Genomic DNA, 22,471 nt, shown 5'->3' on the forward strand with positions numbered 1-22,471 from the left:
AAGGTTAGCTGTTAGAGAATGCCTTCTGGCATTCAGTTCGCCTTTTGTACATTTTTTTACGGTGCAATAAAGTTTCAGTAAATAAACTATATTTGTCAAAGCGGACCCCAGCCTCTCATGAGCCGTGCCAATTGCCGGGATAACGCAAGGAGAATGATGATTTAGATAGAAGAAACAAGTGCATCTAGTGCAGTGATTTTGTACTAAAGTTGTTACTTGCCTGTGATTGAAAATATGTCTCAGTCCCTTGAGTGTTCATATTTTTTTGTTTGTATTGTTTTTGTAGCCTGTGTGGTGACGGGTTAAGAATTTCACCACCCCTTTTCTTCCCGTGGGTGTCGTAGAAGGCGACTGTAGGATATGGGTTAAATTGTGGCGTAGGCGAGAGGCTGGCAACCTGTCACTGCAATGTCACAGTTTCGTTTTCTTTAAACCCTTATTTGCCAAGAGTGGCACTGAAGCTTTAGTAGTTTCATGTGCTCTGCTTACCCCTTTATGGGATACAGGCGTGATTATATGTATTTTTTTGTTATTTCAATTAAATATCACGTACGGCATTACACCAGTTGTTTTGCACAAAATTCGCTACTCGAGATAATGCCCAGTTCATGGAATGCTCCTAAATAAATAAAAAAACCGCAGCTTACATATTTGTTGACCTCGGTTATGGTTGAGGTATTGTGGCTCTGACTTGATAGGGCTGGAGTATAGATCTAGGTAGAAGTTCAAGACTCACTCGAGGCAGTAATTTCCCACTTTTAAATTTATTATAAGTACGTTGTTTTTTTTCCTCTACGAGGCTAACCATAAGCTCTGTTTCAGGTGTTACACGACGATGTGCTATCGAAGCAGGGCGCCTTCCAACAGCTGACTGAGACAGCGTCCGCGCTGATGGCGCTCGTGGGAGATGATGAGGCGGCCGCGCTGGCTGACCGTCTGCAAGCTGCCACTGACAGGTACACCCCCCCACCCTTTAGGCACTGGCCCCACAGCGACTAAGCTATGAACTATCGGCGATAGAAACGAACTAAAGATAGTCGTTACCGTGTAAATAACCTAACCACAAAATGAACAATTTGAAAAAAAACCCGACATAGTGGACCGATTTTCATGAAACATGGTTAAGAACACCACCCGACTAATTCAGCTTTCAAACAATAAAAATTTAAATCTAAATTAGTTCATCCATTCTCGACGTCAAACTTATAAAACCCCGTCGTTTTTGCGGTGAGGGTTAATAAAAGACACGCAATGATCGTGCGAGCGAGTTGTAGTTCATCGCATAATACATGAACGGAGATGAGACTATCAATTACAGATTTGCTAACGGCCTAGCCACGACAATGGTCTAAGGCGGCGAGCGGGGCGGCTGGGCTGCGCGGGAAACGCGCGCGGGCGCTAGCCATGCCACGTACTTTTAGAAGCGGCGGCAGGGCCTAGGAGCGGCCAGAACGTTTTCATATTTAAAAAAATGTTTTTTATTGTCGAATATGACTCTAAAGTGCATAGAATGCTTTAATTAGTCAATTACGTCTTGTACAAGAGAATATGTGTGATGACTAAGTACATGGAATTTATTTTATGGCTAGTTAAATGATACTTAATATAAATAAACACTTAGAAAAAAATTAACAGTAAATACGAACAAATACTATACAAAAATATGTTTGAAAACATTATTACATACTACATACGCGAGAGTACAATTCAATTTTCATTAAATAAAGGTTTCGGGTTCAAGACGCTCATAATAAAAACAAAAAGTTTTGTTTCGCGCGGAATCGCTAGCCCCACCTAGCCGCCTAGACCGGTCGCGCCGCTGTAATGTCGTGGCGGTGCGGGCGCGGCGCGCTACAGTTGTTCTCGTCGCGCGCCCCCCCGCGCGCCGCTCCCGCGGGTAGGCCCGTAAAAACCCGCGCGCGATTTCGAACAGCGGCAAGGTCGTGGCATGCCTCGCGCGCGCTGCGTTTTTGTTTTTGTGACTTACCGCTTGCCGCTGCCGCAAGACGCCTTAGACCATTGTCGTGGCTAGGCCGTAAAGGCATATGATCATACATCGGGGTTTTGAGAGCGGGAATGATTTACACTAGTCCAAAAAATGGTGAAAACGATAAAAGATAAACATTTCTAGGTACATTTGGAGCCAGTTACACAGTTAAATATATATTTCAGTAATTCAAATGACCATAAACAGAGTTACAAATACACGAATTCATTCCCGCTCCAAACCCCGATGTATACATATGATTAAAGTGACATCCTGTGTTGCCAGACACCAAACAAATTATTTCCGTCCGTGTAAATAATCGCAAAATTCCTCGAAGAGTTTTCACGATTTTTTTCTACTCACAAAATTGATTGACAGACTTATACAATGCCCTACATTTTCAGATACCAAGCCCTAGTGGAGCACAGCCTGAACATCGGCGAACTGCTGGACAACTCGCGCAAGGGTCTCCGGCACCTGGTGCTGACGTACCAAGACCTGTCAGCCTGGATGGACGGCATGGAGCAATACCTCGCCAAGAGGAAGATCCTTCCGATGCACATGGAGAAACTGCTGCGGCAAATGGATGAACTAGCTGTGAGTATACTGTAGTCTATACCTGGAACAGTTGGAACTGCAAAGGAATGTTCTAGTTTTTTATTAACATGGATTTCCGCAAAGCCTGATTCCATCGATTAATCAATACTTTGTTCTCTAGGAAAAAACCGAAGAGATAGCCTCGAAACAAGAGGCAGTCGACAGCACCGTGGATTCCGGTCTTGAGCTGATGAAGCACATCTCTGGTGATGAGGCGCTACAGCTCAAGGACAAATTGGACGCGCTCCAGCGACGCTACAACGACCTCACCAGCAAGGGAGCTGACCTGTTGCGTATCGCCAGCGAAACGCTGCCGCTGGTGCAGCAGTTCTTCAACACACACAACAGGTCAGTTTTTTGGATAGTGTTACTCGTACATTCATCCTTTGTTACTCGTTGATGCGATATCGGATCAAACATGATTAAAATCCAACCCACAATTGTAAAATTTCAATGTTGTTTTTGGCTGTTAAATTTAGACTAAAAACAATTGTGGACGTCAACTTTTCGACATTAGGCTTTTAAAACATACAATTTTTATCGAAACGTACCTCTGCAAAGTTTTATAGAATGCTCTAATACAAACATATTTATATTTAAAATCGTTTAAAACTCTTGAGTTTTCATCTACATATTATATTGAAAGGAATATTAACAATCTAGACTAAGGTAATAAAGTACCAGTACTCAAAACGCTAATGTCCGACAGATTAAACTTTTGTTAAATGTGTTATTGATAGATAGATTCATAGATTGACAATGACTTAACATTGAAAGTTACATCTATTGGTTCACGTCCAGCACTGGTACTCCTTTCTGTTCTAATTAATTTTCAAAATAAAAATAAATATCTAATTCCTGTTTCTTCCGTAGCTTGACGGAATGGATGTCCGGCGCCGAGTCATGCCTGCAATCTGTGGAGCCGCGCGAAGAGGACATCCTTCGTCTCGAAGGCGACCTGCAAGAGTTCCGTCCTCTGCTCGACAACATCAACCTGATCGGCCCGCAGTTGTGCCAGATCTCTCCGGGAGAGGGCGCTACGCACATCGAAGGCATCGTTACTAGGGACAACCGTCGTTTCGATGCTATAGCTGAGCAAGTTCAACGTAAGGCAGAGAGACTGCTGCTCAGCAAGAAGGTAAGGATACAACTTATAGACATGTGTTGAAGAAATTGATCGAGAGAGAGCGCCAATTATTGCGTTAGGTTTTACATTCATAACTTTTCGTTGATTTTTTTATAGCACGGGGGTTGGCGAAATATGGAAATACTGGGACCAGCTTTCAGCTTGCCTTGTCAACCTAAAATTGTGTCAAATACTTGTTTTTGTTTTTCTGATTTTTGTCCTGAGTCGAGCCTTTTACTAGAACTAAACTTGAGACCGGGCAAGCTATGATGGCGCTATGTATGTAAACTTTTGCCAGCTGGCAACCCTATTAAAGTATAATGGCGTTATTCATAAACGATTTATAAACCTGTATTAGCTAATAATCGGGTGTCATTATCTATCATGTCGACTTATGTATTTGTAAGAAAGGGACAAAACACTTTTTAACTAATCAGTTCAGTTACTTTTTTATGAATTAGTGGGTACGAATTTTGTGGCCCTCTTTATTAATTTATACGTTTACTAAATGTATTTTTCCCTCCCCAGCGCTCCCTGGAAGTGGTCGGCGATATGGAAGAGCTCCTCGAATGGCTGAGGACAGTGTTCGCTCAACTACGCGACGCGGAACCGCCGTCTAGCCAACCGGCTTTAGTGCGCGCGCAGCTGAAGGCTCAGCGGCCGCTTAATGACGACGTGGCTGCGCAGAGAGTGCGCGTACGCGACCTCTTGTCGCAGGCTAAGAAGGTGCGTATTCTGTACACTAGTTAACCTTAAAACACTCCGACCATCGTGTGTGGCATATTTGTGACATCGGATGACAATGCGGTCAGATGATGTAGACAGCAGGCGAATTGTGTTTGGGGGTTTTAGTATTGTTTTAAATACTTGTTAAGATGTTAGTATGTATGTATGTATGTAAACACTTTATTTTACCAAATACATATATAACTCCACAGAACTTTATTTATATAGAAGAAACAAGTTCATCTATTTGTATAGGGGCCGAGCGTGTCAAATTTTGTACTGAAGTTGTTTCTTGCCTGTAATTTTAAATATGTCTCAGGCTCTTGATTGTTCATAATTTTTGTGTTGTTGCAATTGAATATCACGTAACGAGGCATTTTTTATGTTTTGATTGACTTCAACTTACAAAAATTGACGCCCGAAAGCTGCAAGCTGCGATTAAAGACGGACAACTCAGTGGATTTCACTGAGTTCATTTGACACGCTAAGTAGATACGTTTGCTTGATCTATTATAACTCCGTATAGACAGATAAAGTCTAAGAAAAAAAACGTACCTCAAAACCATACAGAAAAAGGTACGGTGACCTAGATGGCGTTACACCTTTGGGGGACGCTCGGCTAGATGTCGCTAATATTAATATTTGACATTTTAACACATATCAAAAGTTTTAAGCCTGTGTCAAGAGATGGCAGTCTACGCACTGTGATTACACATTTTACTTCGACAGTAACTCTCTATAATACTCGATCCTTTTTGACCAAAATGAATGCTTTGACAAATCCTTTTTACAAGCTTTTATTTAACTTTCAATTTATTTGTGTTTTATTTACATATGTTTGGGTGAAATCTTGCGACTCAATTTTGAATCAGATATCTGTAACCGATTGAGCTGATATTTTACACATGTGAAAATCCAATATTATGGTATCATGGAGCTGATCTGATGATGGACCAGAAAGATGGTCATAGGAACTCTGTTATGAAACGTCGTATCCCCATCAAGTAAGAGGTTTTTAGAAACGTCTCGGAGAGTAGTAGATGACTGCTGAAAGTTTTATTTTCGTATTCATATTCATATTTATCAAAGACATAATATGTAACTCCGTATAGACGGATAAAGTCTAAGAAAAAAACGTACCTCAAAGCCCTAGAGAAAAAGGTGCGGTGGCCTAGATGGCGTTGCACCTTTGGGGAACGCTCGGCTAGATGGCGCTAATATTAATATTTGACATTTTAACACATATCAAGCTAACAATATGGGCCAAATTGTCAAAACTGAGGTTCAAAAGTTTTAAGCTTGTGTCGAGAGATGGCAGTCTATGCACTGTGATTACACATTTTACTTTGACAGTAACTCTCTATAATACTCGATCCTCTTTGTATTTATTTATTGCATCCATAGTGTTATAAGATGTTACAAAGTAGGTATACGTGCTCATGGACCCTATTAGTGTCAACATATTTATATGCTATACTACATATACATTATTAAACATCAACATATTGTAACACTCTAAATTTTCCCAGGTCCTCCGCGAGTGCCAATCATCAGAGGAGACAGCCGTGATCCGCGACCGCAGCGAGGAGCTGAAGGAGATGATGGAGGAGGTGGGGCAGCTCAGCGCGGAGCGCCTCGCCGCGCTCGAGCAGGCGCTGCCTCTGGCCGAGCACTTCGCGGACACTCACCACGGGTTAGTTGCTCCACCTACATCTGTACAGGTCCTCCGCGAGTGCCAATCATCGGAGGAGACAGCCGTGATCCGCGACCGCAGCGAGGAGCTGAAGGAGATGATGGAGGAGGTGGGGCAGCTCAGCGCGGAGCGCCTCGCCGCGCTCGAGCAGGCGCTGCCTCTGGCCGAGCACTTCGCGGACACTCACCACGGGTTAGTTGCTCCACCTACATCTGTACAGGTCCTCCGCGAGTGCCAATCATCGGAGGAGACAGCCGTGATCCGCGACCGCAGCGAGGAGCTGAAGGAGATGATGGAGGAGGTGGGGCAGCTCAGCGCGGAGCGCCTCGCCGCGCTCGAGCAGGCGCTGCCTCTGGCCGAGCACTTCGCGGACACTCACCACGGGTTAGTTGCTCCACCTACATCTGTACAGGTCCTCCGCGAGTGCCAATCATCGGAGGAGACAGCCGTGATCCGCGACCGCAGCGAGGAGCTGAAGGAGATGATGGAGGAGGTGGGGCAGCTCAGCGCGGAGCGCCTCGCCGCGCTCGAGCAGGCGCTGCCTCTGGCCGAGCACTTCGCGGACACTCACCACGGGTTAGTTGCTCCACCTACATCTGTACAGGTCCTCCGCGAGTGCCAATCATCGGAGGAGACAGCCGTGATCCGCGACCGCAGCGAGGAGCTGAAGGAGATGATGGAGGAGGTGGGGCAGCTCAGCGCGGAGCGCCTCGCCGCGCTCGAGCAGGCGCTGCCTCTGGCCGAGCACTTCGCGGACACTCACCACGGGTTAGTTGCTCCACCTACATCTGTACAGGTCCTCCGCGAGTGCCAATCATCGGAGGAGACAGCCGTGATCCGCGACCGCAGCGAGGAGCTGAAGGAGATGATGGAGGAGGTGGGGCAGCTCAGCGCGGAGCGCCTCGCCGCGCTCGAGCAGGCGCTGCCTCTGGCCGAGCACTTCGCGGACACTCACCACGGGTTAGTTGCTCCACCTACATCTGTACAGGTCCTCCGCGAGTGCCAATCATCGGAGGAGACAGCCGTGATCCGCGACCGCAGCGAGGAGCTGAAGGAGATGATGGAGGAGGTGGGGCAGCTCAGCGCGGAGCGCCTCGCCGCGCTCGAGCAGGCGCTGCCTCTGGCCGAGCACTTCGCGGACACCCACCACGGGTTAGACTTGCTTTCAGTCATCATATAATACATAAAAATTTCAACTTGTGCTAATGAAATCTTCTCAAATGAATGAGTGCAGATTTTCTTTTTATTAAAATCGATGACATGGTTCCTAAGCACAAATCTTCGTACGTCTTATAGTTTTAGACTTTCCCATACTGATGAAAGAGCCACCCTGTATTATATTGTTAGTAGGATTTGCTATTTTGTGTTTTTATAATATTAGAATTACACGTAAAGTCTTCTAATCCGCATCAGGCTCTCGTGGCTGGCCTCGGGATACGTGCAGTCCTAAGACTCGTAAATATTCAAATACATATTAAATAGTTGTTTCTTGATATAAAATTAAAATTTTAAGATATTTCGACTTATTGTTTTCGTATAATGATATATCGGTATCGTCAGTATGATAGATTTTTTCCGCTACTGTATGATTACTTAAATTTCTTTAATCACATACAAACCATAAGGATACTTTATGACGTTTTTATATTTATTTTTGGTGCTTGTGCAGATTGTCGATGTGGCTGGACGACATGGAGAAGCAGATCCAGATGCTGGCCATGCCCGCCCTGCGGCCCGAGCAGATCGCGCAGCAGCAGGACAAGAACGAGGTAAACACTATTCTTCACTGTAGTATTTAGTACCTCAATTTGTTTTTATCATGTAGAAACGTCTGCGACCGATTCTACATATTTTTAAATCAAAGGAAAAATGGAAAAATTCAAACTTCCGGCAGGACTCGAACCTGTTTCACTCAATTCTGAAACGCCTTAGGGTGTACTTCTCCGGCACAGCCGTAGGTCGCTGGTTCGAGTCCTGCCGGAGGTGTGAATTTTACAATTCTTCCTTTAATTTAAAAATATATTTAGTACTTCATCAAGTTGACGCAAAAATGCGCAATCAGTGAAAGAAATTCGTGTAGTTTTTCACTTGCATGTATTCAAGATAAGATTAAGTATCTGAAATTTTACTTTCAACCACAACTATGTTCGCCGTTGAGGTATGTCTGTTTACCACTAGGTATAATTTGTTTTACAAAACTACACGAATTATTTGTACTGTTTCTTTTTTCTTAGGTTATATTAGCTTTTTAAGATTGAAATCTGATTCGGGCTTATTCTACTGAGAATCAAATCGACAGCACTTTTCATTCCATCATTATTCATTCCATCATTAAAAATATGTCCCAAAATGTCTATTCCATGACGTCATGTTTTAGTCAAAAGATTTTTTACTTATGTGTATGTGATGCAGTAGATACTACAGTATCCATAAAGGACATTTTTATGTTTTATTCTATTTGTCCTGATGACAAATAAAATATAATCTCCTTATGATTGATGAGAAATATCTTCATCTTTGACCTTCATTTTAGAAAAAGCCCAGAAATACCTACAAAACAGTGTCTAACCATAATTGTATCTCACAGATGCTGCAACAGTCGATCCTGGGGCACAAACCACTGGTAGACAAACTCGTCAAGACCGGAGAAGCTCTAGCCCGCCTAGTGGGCGAAGAGGACGCGAACAAAGTCCAGGATATAGTGGAGGCAGACTGCGAGCGGTACAACGCGCTGCGGGCTGAGCTACGAACCAGACAGCAGGCGCTTGAACAGGTAACCATTGAAGATATAGCTTTTGAAATATCCTTTATGATAAAGGTGGCAACCTAGTAGGATTTAGCTATTACTAACGCCCGTCCTATCATCGAAACCAAAGAGATTGTAGGTGCATTGCCAGGCTTTAAAGTGCGAGTTAACGCCAAATAAATACATACATGGGCATTTTCACAATTTGGGTCCCCCCAATTAGCTAGTAGCTTTATTTGACGTTCATATGCGCATTGTAATATGCCTACTTGAAAAATAAATATTTCATTTTCATTTCATTTCATTTTCATTTTCATTTCATTTCATTTTCATTTTTCATTTTCATTTTCATAGCGAAAGTTGTTAACAAAAATTAACTCGCTGTCAGTTTTGTGACGACAATTAAGCATAAAATCTGTCTAAAAATTTACTTTTTTCACATTCTGAATGTAGATTATCGCTTAAAGTTTATGTTATTAACACAAAAACAATATTTTTATAGAAACTTCATGCTTAATTGTTGTCACAAAACTGACAGTGAGTTAATTTTTGTTAACAACTTTCGCTAATTGGGGTGTCCCAAATTCTGAAAATGCCCACATAAAAAAGTTTATTGCCACAACTACCAAAAATTATATCCGACCAACAAACTATATCAGCGTAATGACAGCTGTTTGGGCTTGCTACGATTCCGAGTAGTAAGGTAATTATCACGCAGTTTAGCGAGTGAACATTTGTCGAATTGAATACGTAATACACGTATGGACGCACCCTTAGAAAGCACCGAAACTCAATAGATTTCATTATTAACCTGGTTTTTTTACAACCAAAATCATATTTAATTCTACTATTTATTTTTCAGCTAAAACTATCCACTGCTTCTTTCCATAAAAAATGTACTGGTCCTAGTATATACTAACTGCTACATTTGTTCTCACAGGCCCTGCAAGAGTCCTCTCAGTTCTCCGACAAGCTGGAAGGCATGCTGCGAGCGCTGGCCGGCACGCAGGACCAACTGCAGCGCGCCGAGCCCGTCTCTGCGCACCCGCCTAAGATTCAGTATGCATTCTTTTAGACCACACTTTAAACCAGTTTCAACCAGCAGGCCTATTGGTGCTTGCAATTTTATCACATATCTACAAGGATAAAGCATTCGTTACGTTCAGTATGCCAGTGTGACAGTCACAGGTATCTTATCCACGTTGATATGTGATAAAATTGCAAGCCTCATAGCCCTGCAGCTGTATTCTTATTTTCGCTGTGGCTATTGTAAACAGGTGCAACTCTGATCTAAACCCAATCGGCGATTTCACGTTTGGAAAGGCACCTGTACTTTTTCAGTTTGTTTATCGGTTAACCAACTTACACTATAAATAAACCAAGCAAGAAATAAGGTTACATTACAGTGCTTCAAGCCAAAAAAGTGGGTACCGTGACACTTGGCGCCCAAAACTTTTTGCCTTTTCTTTTTAATAAATCAGGATTGCCACAGTATTACTCGTAGTATTCTTACATGTTAACGCAAAACTGTTAGAGCGCAGACTATTTAGAGTAGACAGACATTACAATGCACTAATTAAATTGTACCCCACAGAGACCAAATCGAGGAAAACAACGCGTTAATTGAAGACCTGGAGAAGCGCACTGAGGCGTACAACGCGGTGCAACGCGCCGCCTCCGACGTGATCAGCAAGGCCAACAAGAGCGACCCCGCCGTGCGGGACATTCGCAACAAGCTCGACAAACTGCACAAGTGAGTACACTGTAGCACAGGGTTGGGCGGAACGGGGAACTTTTGTGTAGTAGACCAAGATCTTTTTGAGTCGCTAAGTCATTGTCAGTGAAGTGAGTCTATGAATTCCACATCGATAATCTTTAAAAGACAACGATCAGAAAAAAAAAACTACATCATTTTGGGTCTTGGCCTTATAAATTTGAGAAGAATTTAAAAAGTCACACTTCTCGACAAATTAAATGAACGCTAAAAAATTAACCGCTTTAATCTCTCTTGCAGACTATGGGACGACGTACAGAAAGCGACGTCAGACCGCGGTCACTCGCTCGACAGTGCGCTGGAAGTCGCCCGCAAGTTCTGGGCTCAACTGGACGCGCTGATGGCCACGTTGGCCGAGCTGGAGGACACGCTGACCGCCCAGCCGCCGCCCGCCGCGCAGCCGCGCGCTATACAGGCGCAGCAGGTCGCCCTGCAGGAGATTAGGCACGAGATCGACCATACCAAGCCTGAGGTTAGTTCAGACTAAAGACATACTGCGGACATACTGGGGACACATACTGCGGACACATGGTACACAAGCTGGAGGATATTGTGAAGCATTTCTCGAAGCTACAAGTTTTACAATTGGTAGTCAATGTCTAATATGACAAGTTGTGTAACTTTCAGTTTTGAGAAATTTAGTTCAGACTAAAGTCATAATGCGGACATATGGGGGACACTCATACTGCGGACAGTCATATTGCAGACAGTCGTCGTTTGTCGTCACATAATTTTGATAAAGGGTTTCTATGAACCATGAACTATAAAATGAAGGAGAAAAGTACACTCAAACTTGAACCGATCAACAACCGTGCACCATTACTAAAATCCTTAACATTACAGGTGGAGAAAGTCCGGAAGACCGGCTCACACCTGATGTCACTATGCGGCGAGCCAGACAAGCCAGAGGTCAAGAAGCACATGGAAGACCTGGACAGCGCCTGGGACAACGTCACAGCGCTGTACGCGCGACGAGAGGAGAACCTCATCGACGCCATGGAGAAGGCTATGGAGTTCCATGACACTCTACAGGTGAGTACTCACCGTGGAGCAAAACTGGCTAACACCGGGTGCCTCTTTGTGGTGAATCCGACAAACCTGAGTTGAGCAAGCTGCAGCTACTCCATCCAACTTAATTGTCGCCTTATATTTTATTTATATGTCATATTTTAAAAATAACTTCTGAAATATAAATTTTAACCCATATACTAATTTGACGTCTGTTTCCACAGAACCTGCAAGAATTCCTCGACAAGGCTGAGGACAAGTTCTCCCGCATGGGCGCACTGGGCTCAGACATCGACGCAGTGAAGCGACAGATCTCTCAACTAGCCTCGTTCAAGCAAGAGGTCGACCCGCATATGGTGAAGGTCGAAGCCCTTAACAGGTAAGATCCTACTGACTGCGCCAGTGCTACTAACACTACGAATGATAAGTTCTGATGCTAGGGAGGGCTTGGATATGACATCGACGCTGTCAAGCGATGGATCTCACAGCTCTTTTAATCACTTGATGGCTGTATATGGTTGAAGTCGACGCTCTCAACAGGTAAGATCCTACCTGACTGCGCCAGTGCTCATGGTGATATTGGACTGAAAGTGATATTTCGTAACTGGTAGCATGATTGTTATACCAACGATTACACAATTTATAATAAAGAAATCTATAGAAGAGAAAGTTGAAGAAGTTTTATAGTGTTTCTGTAAAAAGGTCGAAAAATCATGCTACCTGTTTTGCGTCACGGCGAATTGAAGTGTGTTTTCAATTGGGGCTTGTGGTTTATTTGATACATTATGTTCCTAAAGGTTGAAGAAAGGAATTACACTGGTGAAGGGTCAAAATATAAATTTAACTCTTTCTATTTCAGTTCTACGTTCAAAACACTGATGTAATTGTTAAATGTTTATCGTTTTCCCCTGTGTTATGAACTTTAACTATTTGTAAATCTGTTTCACAAATTACTTTATTGTAAATCCATATAACTTATCCCCTTTTTCACAGAAGTTAATAAATTGTGTGACATAACTGAACCTACTCCCAATTTTAATACTTAATTGTGTATTTTTCTATGCCACCCTTTCCCATGGATTGACACCGTCCTGACAAAAAAAGGAGTTTGATGAGGCAAGAATAAAAAAAAGTTTTGTGTGTGCCTGTTTGGTAGACGATAGACTAACTTTAGGATAAGTTACAGGACAGTTTTTGTGTGTGTTGCAAGTTTTTTTTTTGTAGTATTTTTCTTGTAGTTTTAAATACCATTTAATAGGTACTAACATGTTATTAGAGTTTTAGTCGTTGTTTGTGTCTCTTTTTCGCAACGTGTGATCGACGCTTTACTTTTTCTTTCTGTTCTTAGCTTATTTCTTTACTGTTGTGTAGTATTAGACTTTCTAGATTTTATGTCGATAATGAGAGTGAATGTATTTACATATCAACAACCTTACCATGCTGTGAAACAAATATGTGCTTTCACTTTATTTTGATAAAATCTAATCCTTTGAACGTCGTATTTAGTGCGTCATCTAGGTCATCTTGAACCTTGGCGGAGATTTGTAATGAACTGCCCTTCGCATCAGATGACGACATTATCGGTCAAAGGATTAAGGCTTTCAATTTTATCGACATAAAACTTACCTCCTTCAAATGCAAAACCCAAATTAACCCATTTAAACATCACAGGCAAGCTCAAGAGCTGACGGAGCGCACATCATCCGAGCAAGCGGCGGCCATCAAGCAACCTCTCACCGAAGTGAACACGCGCTGGTCGGCGTTACTACGCGGCATGGTGGAGCGTCAGCAACAGCTGGAGCGAGCTCTGCTGCGGCTAGGACAGCTGCAGCACGCGCTGCAGGAGCTGCTGGCGTGGATCAACCACACTAGCGACACGCTCGACACGCTCAAGCCGGTGAGTGACAGCAACAGCTGGAGCCAGCTGCAGGAGCTGCTGGCGTGGATCAACCACACTAGCGACACGCTCGACACGCTCAAGCCGGTAAGTGACGGCAACAGCTGGAGCCAGCTGCTGGAGACAGCTGCAGGAGCTGCTGGCGTGGATCAACCACACTAGCGACACGCTCGACACGCTCAAACCGGTGAGTGACGGCAACAGCTGGAGCCAGCTGCAGGAGCTGCTGGCGTGGATCAACCACACTAGCGACACGCTCGACACGCTCAAGCCGGTAAGTGACGGCAACAGCTGGAGCCAGCTGCTGGAGCCAGCTGCAGGAGCTGCTGACGTGGATCAACCACACTAGCGACACGCTCGACACGCTCAAGCCGGTGAGTGACAGCAACAGCTGGAGCCAGCTGCTGGAGACAGCTGCAGGAGCTGCTGGCGTGGATCAACCACACTAGCCACACGCTCGACACGCTCAAGCCGGTGAGTGACAGCAACAGCTGGAGCCAGCTGCTGGAGACAGCTGCAGGAGCTGCTGGCGTGGATCAACCACACTAGCGACACGCTCGACACGCTCAAGCCGGTGAGTGACAGCAACAGCTCGAGCCAGCTGCTGGAGACAGCTGCAGGAGCTGCTGGCGTGGATCAACCACACTAGCGACACGCTCGATAATACAACGAAATTGTTGTCAACGTTTACAAACTAGCAAAGTTTACTTTGGTCTTGATTACATCTGGACAACCCCGGAATTATCTGAAAATGAAAACTTTATTTGCAGATATTAGTAGTAGAAGTTTATCTTTGTCCTTTAAAATCGGAACTTAAATCGTTGAAAAATGTAAAAAGCTAGTTTCCTATACTTGAAATAAAATATTGTATGCAGTGCACGAAATGAAGCACCACATAATAGAAGAAAAACATGGACAGTAGTTATGTTTAAACATAATTTCTATTTAATAATTCGAAGAGAAATATATCAAGTAAATGAATTGGCCGTGACGTCACTTCTCAGTATTTCATAGTAATTCCATATTAGCAAAATTTTTTGACAGTTCTTAAAAAGGAATTGGTTTGACTAGTAGGAAACTAGCCTATTCACGGGGATTAACATACAATAAATTGTCCAGGTGGCCGGAGACCCTCAGATCCTGGAGGTGGAGCTGGCTAAGGACTCGACCAACTATTAGTTTTAATTTTTCTCAGCATATGGCAATATATGTATTTAAAAATATTTTAAGTGGGTTACTCACGTGTTAAGTCGATATAGCGTTCGACATGTTCCGATCCATTTTCAAGGATCTTTCTCAAGACTAGCGACCCCGTCTTTACATGTCGAGAGCGCGACGCATACTGCGAGCGCTTGCTATATCGACTTAACACGTGAGTAACCCGCTTAAAATATTTTTAAATATGTTTGTGTCTCACGGGAGTTTTATAGTTAAAATCTGGCAATGTCTACAGGTCACTACCTATTAACTGGAATCAGGGCACCATTCAGATTTTAATATAGTTTGGACATTGTGGTGCCATTTAAACATGCCGTGGAGAGCCAGTTCGAGAATGGCTTCACCGAATATAATTTTGGCTTTTTTTTTTTATTTAAAGTCAAACTTTAGAAATACCTCCTAGCGGTAATGACGGTAAAATTGCACTGTCTTTATGATATGCAGCTGATAACTATTAAGATTATACATATACATTGTCCTACATTTCAGGTATCAATTTTGCCATTTGGTTCATATACATGTTCAGGTTCCATTTTAATATTTCTTGAGACTCGATGACAATAACGTACTTACCTAAATACTTACGTTGTTAACTGTCAGTAATTAATATCATTTGAAGACATAAAATAAAATGAAAGAACGATCATCATTTCAGCCGATCACGCCATTTTCAAAATTCCAAATTCAACGTCAGACATGCTATTGGCTCTAATGCTTCAGCTTCCGTGTTTATCTGTGTGTGTGTATTCTAATGCTTTTTGTAAACCTCTATTTTCTCTCACATTTTTCTTTGACAGATGTAGTGCGTGATTTTTTCATCGTATTTTGTCGGAAACGTTCGTATTTGTCGTGCTTTTTCGGTCAACTCAAGCGTTTCTTGTACAGGGACTGACTGAAATAGCACATGTTCGTTAGTTTCCGTGAAAATACGAAGGGAAAACATTGTGCACTACATCTAAATATGATTTGTCATTAAAAATACTTATACTTTAATATACTTTCAATGACTTAACCTAGAAATTATAAGTTTTGCAACAAATTTTGTAATAAAGTTAGAAACTTTGGAACACTATAATTACTATTAATGTTTATCTTGCCCCGAGAACATTAAAAAATGTATTGTATATCCGAACTGACCTTAACCACCAATTACTTTTCATTTATAATTGAGTTTTGAAGAATGTCCTTTGCTATTGAGCGATTCCACTTGAGTGTTTATTTTAACTACAGCAAATGAAAAGATCTATGCATATATCTGGAAAATAACACTTATTTAAGAGATAGATTATCATTTGAACTTGCATCGTGAATAAATGGAACATTCCATAAAATCGTGACTCGTGTTCTTGCCGCGGATTGACCCTATTGGGCTGTGTGTTTGTGTTATCATAAGTGTTTTGCGCAGGCACCGACGAGGCGAGTGAGACTGCGGACAAGCTGAACACTCTCAATAGGAAGTGGCGAGAGCTGCAGCAGAAGGCTCGAGACCGCCAGGCCGAGCTGGAAGATGCCCTGAGGGAAGCGCAGAGGTGAGTTCACAGTTCAAATGTCACCTGACATTCGTCGAATTTACTTATTTGCTAAGTTAGGCAACTGAGAAAGTTGAATGATATGTACTGCTCACATTTTTACTTTTCATTAATAGAACATAGACCGCGTCTAACAAGATTCATACTTGCGACCTTTCTGAACACTAGTCCAATAACTACCGCCATCTGAAACTGTCCTCAAGCATACGGAAACATTCTAATTTTTCCATTATAAGCTCTAGTGAGGCCTATTGCATCTGTCGTAAATGGATATGTATAATAAGTACAAGTACAGAAGGCCCACTGCTTTGATGTTCACTAAATGCCGCGTTTTTAAACGAAACGAAGAAACGAAAGGTGCGCAGCGTCGGACGGTAGGGTTGCCTATGGATTAAAACGAATTAGTACTCAGATAAAATGTTATACTAAACATTTAAGTCTTGTACTGTCTAGGTATATAATTATACAGTATTTATATATTTTTGTTTAAGCCCTCACAAGCCTTATTGAACTTTTCCATGGGACTTCATCAATAGTAGATCTGTGTAAGATTACCCTATTTTATTAATAGTGTCTATTTAACTAAGCATTATTAGCCATTCCACACGCGGACATCGCATAAGAACCTTAAAAAAAACTAAAGTACGAACGTCGTGAGAACACACGCCACCCCTGAATAGGCCGCGAACTCGCGGCTGCCAGCATGTACTTGTAGCGCGGCGATAGAATCGCGGTAGTGCCCGCCCCTGGTAGTGCGCTATTTTTACATGATAAAAAATATATAAGATCATTTTGTAACCATATTACTGCGAATAAACCATTTGTATTGTATTGCGTGCTTGAATACACCGTCTGATTCTAACTTATTATTGTTTTAGCTTCAACGCGGAAATCGGCGACTTGCTGTCGTGGCTGTCAGAGGTGGATGGAGTTATCACCGCCTCCAAGCCCGTCGGTGGTCTGCCGGAAACCGCCTCGGAACAGCTTGAGAGGTTCATGGTAAGATGTTCACTCATTTTATATGCCAAGTTACCTAATACATGAGTATTCGAGTCATTATTGTGATGTAGTCCAACCCCTTTATTCATAAACGTTCGCTAAAGTTATCAAGCTGATAAAGTTAGTTTGTCCCTTTCAGTACTGGTGTGATAGAATGGGACAAACGAGCTTTATCTGCTTGATAACCTTAGTGAGCGTTTATGAATAAGAGGGTAAATGTGTGGGTCGAATTACTGACCTCAATTTCTTTGATAAATTCAAAGCACCTCTAACACCTTACTGAGGTCATATCGTGAACTCTGTTGCTCCCTTGTCGCACTTGAAAATTCGCCTGAAGTGTGTCAGAGAGGCAACATGCAGAACATGATGCGTGTAAAACCCTCTGTGGACAAATCACCTTCTTGATGCATCAATTTAAACAACCGATACATTTGCCTTCGTCTGGATATGTAAGGGAAGTCCTAAAAAAATGCTTTAAAGGGAATTTCCAGAATTTGGGACCTCCGAATTAGATAATAAGTTGTTAACAAAAATTAACTGGCTGTCAGTTTTGCGACGACAATTAAGCATAAAACCTGTCTAAAAAATTACTTTTTTCACATTCTGAATGTAGATTATCGCTTAAAGTTTATGTAATTAACACAAAAATAATATTTTTGTAGAAATTTCATGCTTAATTATTATCGTCACAAAACTGACAGTGAGTTAATGTTTGTTAACAACTTATGCTAATTGGGGGTCCCAAATTCTGAAAATGCCCTAAAGTGTCCTTATTAAGAGGTAACTAAAAAAAAATACACTAAATTATTAAATGTTGATAATTTTGTATCAAAAGCTATATCACCTTGTATCATTAACAGGAGGTTTACAACGAGATCGAAGCCAACCGGCCCAAGGTGGAGGCAGTTCTGCAGCAGGGCCAAGAGTACCTGCGCCGGCAGGAGAAGCCCAACCCCTCCAGCCAGCTGCACCAGAACCTCAAGAACCTCAAGACCAGATGGGACAACATCACTGCCAGGTACTGACAACAGGTCAATAGGAGCTGTTCTGCAGGTCAGGAGTACCGGCGGCTGGACAAGCCCAACCCCTCCAGCCAGCTGTACCAGAACCTCAAGACCATATGGGACAATATCACTGCCAGGTAAACACTGACAGGTCAATAGGAGCTGTCCTGCAGGTGGAGGCAGTTCTGCAGGTCAGGAGTACCGGCGGCAGGAGAAGCCCAACCCCTCCAGCCAGCTGCACCAGAACCTCAAGAACAGATGGGACAACATCACTGCCAGGTAAGGGCGTTTTCACACTATCCGATCCGATATCGGATGTCGGACCGATATCCCATACATTACAGACGCCATCTTGGATTTTTTCTATTGAAATCCTTCCGACATCCGATATCGGATCGGATAATGTGAAAACGGACTAGAGTTCCAGGCTACTTGACGCTATGAGATTATGCACAGCGGTAATTATCCGGTGCCTGGAAGTATCACAAATAAATAATAATCTGCGAGTATCGTCTTTGCCTTTGCCTAGTCTGTGGTCAAGAGTAAGCCCATTCATAATTAAAAAAAATAGAGTATTGATCATTGTTATACCATAGAGCGTTGTCTGAGTACCTGCAACACAATCTTTCTTGAGCTTACCGTGGGCCACAGTCAATCTGTGTAATTTTTTTATTTTTTATTACATACATGGAAAACCAACAGGCTGAAGTTATCAATACAATCCAAAATAAAATTACAAAGCCAATTACAGGTTCTCACTTATAAAAAACAGATTAAAACCAAAATCTTTCCTATCTTACAAACGTGCAAGTACCTACAGCCACAGCCAAGCTTAGGAATGTGTACAATGTATATACCTATGTAATTATTACAATTTGATGTGATACGCAATAGCGTGTCCAGCCAAGAAGAAGAAGAGAAAAAAAAATGACCATAATATTTATTTATTTATTTATTCCACAGAGCATCGGACAAGAAGATTAAACTGGAGATCGCGCTGAAGGAGGCGACGGAATTCCACGACGCGCTGCAAGCCTTCGTGGACTGGCTGACTGGCGCTGAGAAGACGCTCTCCTCTGCCAAGCCTGTCTCTAGGGTCATGGAGACTCTGCTGGGTACGTATATCGTCACTACTTTAAAAAAACTTGTATCTTCGTCTGTCAATGAAAAGAAAATTGTAGTATGTATGGAATGCATATAGACTTACTGCGTTTTAACTTTGAGGAACAGCGTGATACGAGATTTTTTAAAAGTAGTGACGATATATTTCGAAGATAGATACAGCCGACGTATCATGCTTCCAATTTGATCACTTATCCACGTGGATAAGACATCTGTCACTCTCACACTGACATACTTGCAAAAGCGTGACGGATACTTGATCCACATAGACAAGTGATAAAATTGAAAGCATGATACACCGGCAGGTCAATTAACGAATGGAATAAACTAAACCTTCATTGCATGAATGACATCTGTATACGTATACAGTCGTAACTGTCAAGATCTTCTATTCGAGCACTTGTGATTGATCTGTACCATACACCAAAAAAAGTGGCCTAAAAATTTATTTCATTTCTTCCCTAGTATCAAATATTGTTCTCTTCTTCTTCGTCGAAACCTCATGACTGAGGGCCGTGACCACCATAAGTGGTTGTACGTTGCAGTGCCCTGCAATAATGTAGATTTTTTGCCTTTCTAAAGGATCCCTGGAGCCCTACGCGCAAATATTGTTAGATTATGCTGGATTAATTCTTGATACATACATTGTTCCTAACATGGTCTTTGATTTGACTTACTTTGAGCCCATTTGCATCAACCATAGTCAATGGACTGATCACCGTTACCTAGCAACACAAGTAGAAAACTTGGGCAATCAATTTAGCCAAAGTTATAACGATGGATAGTTCTGAAACTTACTTTTCTCCAACAGTTCAAATCGAGGAGCACAAGTCCTTCCAAAAGGAAGTGGCCACACATCGCGAGACCATGCTCCACCTGGACAAGAAAGGCACTCACCTCAAGTACTTCAGCCAGAAGCAGGACGTCATCCTCATCAAGAATCTGCTGGTTTCCGTTCAACATCGCTGGGAGCGCGTTGTTGCCAAGTGCGCTGAGCGAACCAGAGCATTAGACCATGGCGTTAAAGAGGCCAAGGAGTTTAGCGACATGTGGTGAGTACTTTATACTCGTGTCAAGACCCGGGGCCCGTTTCTCGAAAGGTACAAGCCTTGTATTACAAGTGTGCGAACTGTCAAATCGTATGGGTTGTCATGGAAACACACTTGTAATACAAGGCTTGTACCTTTCGAGAAAAGGGCCCCTGGTCATTATATAAGAACCTGCTGGTGTCAGTTCAGCATCGCTGGGAGCGCGTTGTTGCCAAGTGCGCTGAGCGAACTAGGGCATTAGACCATGGCGTTAAAGAGGCCAAGGAGTTTAGCGACATGTGGTCATCTTATAATGCCCTGTTTTATATATACTTTTCCACAAACAGTTCATAGACTATCATTGTTATCAATGAAAAGTGCAGCGCAAGGTAAATTTCAAAGCAAATAGTTTTAGTAAAAATATTTCACTTCCTCCCCCGTCCGCGTGTGGTGACGGGTTAAGAATTTCACCACCCCCTTCTCTGAAAATATATTTCTTCTAAAATAAAACGTCGTCACGAAAACTACTTACTCTTTTATAAATAAATAAATAAATATTGGACGATCTTACACATATTGACTGAGTCCCACTGTAAGCTCAAGAAGGCTTGTGTTGTGGGTACTCAGACAACGATATATATAATATACAAATAAAAACATCCATGACTCGGGAACAAATATCTGTGCTCATCACACAAATAAATGCCCTTACCGAGATTCGAATTCTGTCACTATCACTAGGCCAGACCGGTCGCCGGTCGGTTTTATGTCGGCTATTCTTTGAAATACGAATGCTTATTGGATCGTTTTTCCGTAGGAACAACCTGATGAACTGGCTCAATGACACCGAGAAACAACTGGACGAGCTCAACTCGGAAACGACTGTCAACGACCCGGAGAAGATCAAACAGAGGTAAGAATTACAACATCCCTATTCATTTTACTTTATTAGTTGTTTCATTGTTTAAGTTATTTAATTTAGGGCCAGTTACATCAACCACATTTGACAGACACACTTCGTTGCGCAGCAGACGTCTATGGCATTTCCTATACAATCTTTAACCAAAGAGGATCGAGCATCATAGAGTTACTGTCGAAGTAAAATGTGTAATCACAGTGCATAGACTGCCATCTCTTAACACAGGCTTAGAACCACAAAACAAACAGCGAGTTCATTTTTGTTAACAAGTTACGCTAATTTTGGGTCCCTAATTCCGAAAATGACCTTAAACGTGGTGCAATTTGATGATAGAACCCGTGAGGATTTGAGGAAACTCTTCAAATTTTTTTTTCATTAATTTGTTCTCACTGTAAAATACGAGACTTTACTAACTGTTTCATGTACAGTCAAGTGTAAAAATATGGCTCTTAATTCGTCGACATAAACACGTACGGTCACGGACTTTAATTCCATTCTAGCCAATCTACTTCTAATAGCTTATTTTATACTGAACACGTCACAGCTTAACTATGAAATAATAAAATTATTGTGACACTAAGGGCCAGTTGCATCAACCACATTTGACAGACACATCATCGTCACGCAGCAGATGTCTATGGTAACTTCCCATACAATAAAATTTAACGAACGCTTTAACGGTTACAGACGGTTTAATGCAACCGACCCTTAAATGGCTGAACAATAAAAGTCCTTGAGTGTACCTATATACGTTTTGAAAAAGACAACGACCCGATACACATAATACACACCTATAATACTCCGTAATTCCTCAGACTGTCGAAGCACCGCGAGTTCCAAAAGGCGCTGGCAGCCAAGCAGCCCGTCTACGACCAGACGCAGAAGGTCGGCAAGACGCTCAAGGACAAAGCGCCGAAGACCGATGAACCCACCCTTCGCACTATGCTGCAGGATCTCAAGACCAAGTGGACTACCGTTTGCTCCAAGGCTGTCGACCGGTGAGTACCACAACTCTTCACTTTCCCGTAGATTCCTGAGACCAGACGCAGAAGACGCTCATGGACAAAGCGCCCAAGAGTCCCAAGACTGACGAACTGA

The 22,471-nt window shown here is 42.5% G+C and overlaps 1 protein-coding gene across 1 annotated transcript in view; it reads left to right on the forward strand.

Annotated features, from left to right (window-relative positions):
- Positions 1 to 822: 822 nt before the first annotated feature.
- LOC125242135 (microtubule-actin cross-linking factor 1-like) overlaps positions 823 to 22,471 on the forward strand; it is a gene marked incomplete at its 5' end in the record, with an annotated part of 51,344 nt that continues 29,695 nt past the window's right edge. The window contains 23 exons of the mRNA XM_048150845.1: positions 823 to 956; positions 2,392 to 2,584; positions 2,706 to 2,932; positions 3,458 to 3,722; positions 4,239 to 4,436; positions 5,966 to 6,129; positions 7,799 to 7,898; positions 8,717 to 8,902; positions 9,816 to 9,934; positions 10,470 to 10,628; positions 10,890 to 11,121; positions 11,493 to 11,681; positions 11,882 to 12,036; positions 13,329 to 13,554; positions 14,674 to 14,732; positions 15,152 to 15,186; positions 16,178 to 16,301; positions 17,180 to 17,300; positions 18,161 to 18,318; positions 19,268 to 19,419; positions 20,238 to 20,478; positions 21,272 to 21,367; positions 22,189 to 22,371. Of these exons, the coding sequence (XP_048006802.1) occupies positions 823 to 956; positions 2,392 to 2,584; positions 2,706 to 2,932; positions 3,458 to 3,722; positions 4,239 to 4,436; positions 5,966 to 6,129; positions 7,799 to 7,898; positions 8,717 to 8,902; positions 9,816 to 9,934; positions 10,470 to 10,628; positions 10,890 to 11,121; positions 11,493 to 11,681; positions 11,882 to 12,036; positions 13,329 to 13,554; positions 14,674 to 14,732; positions 15,152 to 15,186; positions 16,178 to 16,301; positions 17,180 to 17,300; positions 18,161 to 18,318; positions 19,268 to 19,419; positions 20,238 to 20,478; positions 21,272 to 21,367; positions 22,189 to 22,371 (3,716 nt within the window). The remainder of the gene's footprint in view (positions 957 to 2,391; positions 2,585 to 2,705; positions 2,933 to 3,457; positions 3,723 to 4,238; positions 4,437 to 5,965; positions 6,130 to 7,798; positions 7,899 to 8,716; positions 8,903 to 9,815; positions 9,935 to 10,469; positions 10,629 to 10,889; positions 11,122 to 11,492; positions 11,682 to 11,881; positions 12,037 to 13,328; positions 13,555 to 14,673; positions 14,733 to 15,151; positions 15,187 to 16,177; positions 16,302 to 17,179; positions 17,301 to 18,160; positions 18,319 to 19,267; positions 19,420 to 20,237; positions 20,479 to 21,271; positions 21,368 to 22,188; positions 22,372 to 22,471) is intronic.

This window comes from Leguminivora glycinivorella, unplaced genomic scaffold (assembly GCF_023078275.1).
Source record: "Leguminivora glycinivorella isolate SPB_JAAS2020 unplaced genomic scaffold, LegGlyc_1.1 Scaffold8, whole genome shotgun sequence".
NCBI lineage: Eukaryota > Metazoa > Arthropoda > Insecta > Lepidoptera > Tortricidae > Leguminivora > Leguminivora glycinivorella.